The sequence below is a fragment of the Gaeumannomyces tritici genome, assembly GCF_000145635.1.
Source record: "Gaeumannomyces tritici R3-111a-1 unplaced genomic scaffold supercont2.157, whole genome shotgun sequence".
NCBI lineage: Eukaryota > Fungi > Ascomycota > Sordariomycetes > Magnaporthales > Magnaporthaceae > Gaeumannomyces > Gaeumannomyces tritici.
In genome coordinates this window covers 2053-7022 of record NW_008804701.1, presented here as the reverse complement: position 1 = coordinate 7022, position 4970 = coordinate 2053, and the positions used below count along the sequence as shown (strand labels likewise).

At 55.6% G+C, this 4970-nt stretch overlaps 2 protein-coding genes across 2 annotated transcripts; one reads left to right on the top strand and one right to left on the bottom strand.

Annotated features, from left to right (window-relative positions):
* Positions 1–896: 896 nt before the first annotated feature.
* On the bottom strand, positions 897–2443 carry GGTG_14159 (hypothetical protein; the record flags this gene model as incomplete). The annotated part of the gene is made up of 3 exons (XM_009232087.1): positions 897–1006; positions 1066–1294; positions 1685–2443. 3 exons carry the CDS (start codon positions 2441–2443, stop codon positions 942–944), a joined length of 1053 nt encoding a protein of 350 aa, XP_009230351.1. The 3' UTR covers positions 897–941.
* Positions 2444–2706: 263 nt separating this feature from the next.
* Positions 2707–4024, top strand: GGTG_14158 (hypothetical protein; the record flags this gene model as incomplete). Its single annotated transcript, XM_009232086.1, has 4 exons — positions 2707–2947; positions 3106–3444; positions 3584–3715; positions 3816–4024. 4 exons carry the CDS (start codon positions 2707–2709, stop codon positions 4022–4024), a joined length of 921 nt encoding a protein of 306 aa, XP_009230350.1.
* Positions 4025–4970: the final 946 nt, after the last annotated feature.

The window sequence follows — 4970 nt, the reverse complement described above, 5'->3', positions numbered from 1 at the left end:
CTGTGGCACAACGCCATGGCCATTATAGCCCTCCAACTCTAGACAAATTGCCAGATTTGTTACTGCCGTCCTTTTAGTTGAGTTGGGGAGGGCTTCACTTTGCCGAACCTGTCACAGCATGTAAGGTGCCTCCGGGGCTAAGGGGTTCTCGCAGGGAGATCTCAGAGGTCCAACCTCACAGCAACAGTGCAAGGAGTGTAGAGCCGAGTGTGGGTGTATGTATTACTGTTTTCTGTCGCTTGCCCCTCCTCTATTTGAGTTGTTGGGCAAGGCTCTCTTTTATGTGCTTGCATGTTCTTCTGGAACTGTTGGAGGGCTCTTCGTGGTCGCACAGGAACTGGCGTCCAAGACCAGGAAACTTTGGTCCGGAAGAATTCATGCTTAAGATCTGGGCTCCATACTGGAGCCGGACGGATAACATACCGGACTATGCACGTGGCTGCGTGGCCTCCGCACTCGGCGCGGAGCGCCCCGAGCAACGCGCCCGTGTTTTGTTCTGCTCCCTCTATAAAAAGGGAGCAGAGGGTCGTTTTACGACCCTCTCTTGTATTTAGAACAATGGAACAGCTTTTAGATATTTTGCATTGCAACTGGAAGCCTTTCCCACCGAACCCTAACGGGCTATCCGCAAACAGGAACCTTCCTTGGTCGTTTGTTCTTTCCTAGACCAGAATGGCCTTCTTTTAATGGCCCTGGACAATATTACGACTCCCTGTCGGTAATGCCGCACAATACTAGTGATCCCGCTTCCGGACAGGTGGATCATTCTTTGGGTTACGGGTTGTTGCAGATGGGGCTCTTGGCTCCACAGGGATGATGGTACCTGTGCCCTACAGGGTTGTTACACAGGGCGCGTCCTCTTCTAAGGCCTGGAACGCTTCTATGTAGTTTCTCCTGGATCTTTTACATTGCCATACACAACACTGAGCTCTGCCTGCCCTCTATCCCGTCCTTTTCAAGCTGAAAACATTGATATTCTCATTTAAGAAGGATATTATGGGACAAGCTGCATAGCCCTGTAGGCCTGATGTGCTCTATGCTTTAGGGCAGGCTCTATTTACAAACCGACAGGCAGTTTAGGAGGTGCGGCCAGGCCCACAGGACCAATAAGGCTTGTATTCAGAAGGCAGTGCTGCAGTCGCTGATGCTGATTCTTGGCCCCTCTTCCAAAAGGGGACAAGGCCAAACAGTGGGGAAGGGCTTTTAACTCCCGTCGTACAGTGTATGTAGAGAGGAGGCGGCCACGTGCGCCCCTGGGCGCTACCCCGCTGGTAGCAGTGCCTTTCAACTGTGGCTGTTTTATACCGGTACACAATCTGTGACAGGGTGTCGGTTCGTTCGGATTGGTGTGGCCGAAGGCGCGGGTTGCGGCGGGGAGGCGGAAGGTAAACGACGGGGAGCTGACATATGTTGACCACTAGTAGACTTGGAAATTCCAAGCCTAAGAAATGCAAAGTATTGATTGCTAGTCTAGAGAAGCTTGTTTAAACTATCCAGCCCAATGCCTAGTTCCTTTGCTTGTATGAAACTGCTTCAGCAACTATATAAAAGGCCCTGCCCATAAACCGGCCGGAAGAGATTGGAATAACGACGGAAACCACCGCTAAGGAAACCGCGATCGCCGTCGTAATCATTTCGTCGCATAGAAGCTATCAACATCAAGTGGGTTTTCCCGGCTACCTACATCATTTAGTCGGGCAAGTCGATCGGGGTCTTCACACCTCCTCCCGAAAATGGCTAAAACCGTACTAGGTGGTTCTTTCTTCCGAATCCTTCCGGTACGGGTTATTTTGGAAGCCGAAGCAACACGACTGCGTACAGGTCGCGATACCTTCTGAGGCGGAATCTGATTGCCTCCCAACCCTCCATCCGGACCGCTGCTGACTTCTGCCTCTGGCAGAGGCCCGACGTCCAGGCTCGCGCGGGGAGACGAAATGGCTCGAAGAGGGGACATGCTGGGACTTTGAGGACTCTGTCGCGGGGTAGGCAGAGCTTGTCCCGGGGTAGGCGGAGCTTGTCCCGGGGGCATTTCAGCTTCAGTGCCGTCCCAGTTGATGAGAGGATCTTTAAGAGTGATGTGGCTATCCTCGTGATCAGGTGATTTGATGTCGGAAATGGTTGACCGATCAAAGTAGTCGTCATAGTTGAGCTCGCTGTCGTCGGGGGGGTCGTCGGACTCCGACGAAAGGTAGTTGAAGAGTTCTTGGTCGAAATCTTGGCAGAAAGTGCTTGGGAGCTCGAGACCCATTGTGGGCATGGAAGGTCGGCCAGACTTATCATGGTGGCCTGACATGAGCGTCGCCTCCGAAAATTCCCTGTGCTCCCATAGAGGCTTTGCAAACCCGACCCCGTCGAGATCGAAAAGCCGGTCAGAATGTTCGAGGTTGCCGCTGCAGAAGCCGAAGAACAAGTCGCCGCTGTAAAGGCATGCATGAGACTCCATGTTGTGGCTGCGCTTGTATTATTCTGGCTTTGCTGACAGGGACAGAGTGAGGAGGAGAGTGAAGAGTAGAGTGAGGAGGAAAAGTGAGAAGAAGAGGAAAAGGTTGAAAAGGGGGCCCTGGGGCCCGTGGACCCCTTTATATAAACGCTCTACGCCACGGCAAGGAGCAGTCCGCTACAACCAGCCAGGGAAAACGGACCCCTAGTTACTCCGCCGCCTGCCAGGCACGCGTTTCGAGGAGCGATGGCGACAGGAGCGAATGCATGGTCACGAGGACGGACCTGGGAACAGCGGGAGGAGCAGTGGCGTCAACTTGTCTCGCAGCTAGGACGGATCTAAAAAGTCTCAGGGTTTTTACGCCGGCCAAGATATCGACGGTCTCAGGTTCCACTACATTTTGGTATGCGGCAGCACGACCGGCTACGTCGTCGCTTCGCGCCCGACCAAGGAATAGCAGGAATAATAAGGTTATTGCCGACGCTGCTGGTGCTCGAGGCGAATCGGGTACGCGACGCGTGGATATCGCGGGTCCTCTTGGCCTCCAAGAGCTCCTTCCTGCGCGTCATAAAGGCCGTATTGACGGGCCTGTCGCCTAAATCTTTCGGCCTGGGGCAAACGTACACGCCTGTGGAGCGCCGTCGGCGGTACCTCGCGCCTTAAAGACGCCCCTGAGGGCTTCCGTGCTGCCTACAACGACCAGGCCGGGAGCCTGGAGCTGCGAGACTGGTCCTGGGAATGCGTCAGGCCCTCTATGTTCTCGCAGGCAGGCATTCCCAGCGTGCTGCAGACAACCTCACAGCTCCCCAGCTCCCTCGACGTCGCCGTCCACGCGGTCCTACAGCTCGAGGATGACCGCTCTTCAACGCGGGCCACGGGGCCGTATTCATGTGCGACAGCCTCAACGAGCTCGAGGCCTCGGTCATGGTCTCACAGGGGCGCGCCAATCGCGGCGTCGGCGCCGCCGGCCTGCGCCGCGTGCGCAACCCACCCTGCTCGCCCGCGTCATGCTAAACCTCGGCGGCTCATCTAGCCCCTCCTCTGCCAGTCCCCCTTGTGACAGCCATCTTAGCATCCCCTCGACGCAGAGCAATACGCTCCTGCACGGCCCCGCCGAGCAGCTGGCGGCGTAATACGGCCTAGCCCTCGTCGAGCCCTCGTACTTCTTCACACAGAAGCGGTGGGACGAGCACGTTACGGCGCTGGAGCGCGAGAAGGCGTCCGGCGGCCGAGCCCGCGACCTGGTCAGCGACCGAGTACCCGCCGCAGGGCACGGTGAGTGTTATGGCACAGCGCTGTGGCTTAACGCCATGGCCATTATAGCCCTCCAACTCAGAACAAGTGCCAACTTGTTTTTGTTGTCCTTTTGGTCTAGGAGGGGAGGGCTTTCCTTTGCCGAACCGTGACAGTGGGCGCCGTGACGTTCGACTCGGACGGCATGCTGTGCGCGCCACCAGCACCGGCGGCCTGACCAACAAGCTGACGGGCCGCATCGGCGACACGCCCGTGCCGGAGCCGGGTTTCAGGCTGAGGAGTGGGAGGAGCGCGGCGATAGATTCTGCAAAGGAGGTCTTGCAGTCTTAACATGCCTGCTGTTTTTTGAGGTCATATGTCATGGGTTATGGCTATCGGCCAGTCATGGTCATCGGCCATGGTCATGGGTATCCACCCGCCCCCCACAGGCCACAGGCCCCCCTCCTGGGATGCCTTTACCGGCCAAAAGACAAGCATTCGTGCTCCTACCTTTGGTGTCCTAGCGCTCGGGACTTGGACACAGGCCCTTTGTTACGGCCAGTAGGGCCACGACGGATAAAGCGCCGTGACGGGCACCACCCAGAGTGGTCACGTGATCATAAGTCACGCGACCAGGGCCCGGGCAGGCGCTGCACTAAATAGATCGTCTGACGGGACCGGCCTCCGGCCCACAGACCTGTTTGTAAAATATCTTCGCATAGTACTGTTTATCCGTGTCGTGATACCCTTGCCCTAGTACTACGCTGTCAGACGGATCTAGAATTGTCAGTGGCCGCCTTTTGGATCAAATGCACGTGGTTAGGTCCTCCTTAGGCCGGCTATGACAGCGTTGTTCATATCTACGGCGTACTGGAATGCTGTGGCAAAACGCGTTCGCCACTAGAAGTTAATGGAAAACGCCAGACGGTTCCAATAGCACAAATCTATAAAAGTGCGCGGCCCCCTACGACCCGGGAACGGGCAAAGAGAAAAGAAAAAAGAGGATTAAACCCAAGGAAAATTTTCTCTAAGAGGCTCCTGACCACTGGAAGAACAACACCCTCCCAGATGAACAGCCTAAGGCTATTGTCAATCCTGCTATGGCTGTACATTGCCCACGGTATTCAGTAGGCAGCCACAAAAAATGCTTCCCTTTCCACGTAATCCATGCTCGATCAACACTAATGCCAATACCTTCAAAATCTTGATGTTGTGAATGAGCTTGAACCGCTGCTGTGCCAGCAGCCGATTGCTTGTGTAGCAATTTAGTCCCAAAATCTGTCTGGAGGCACGAGCC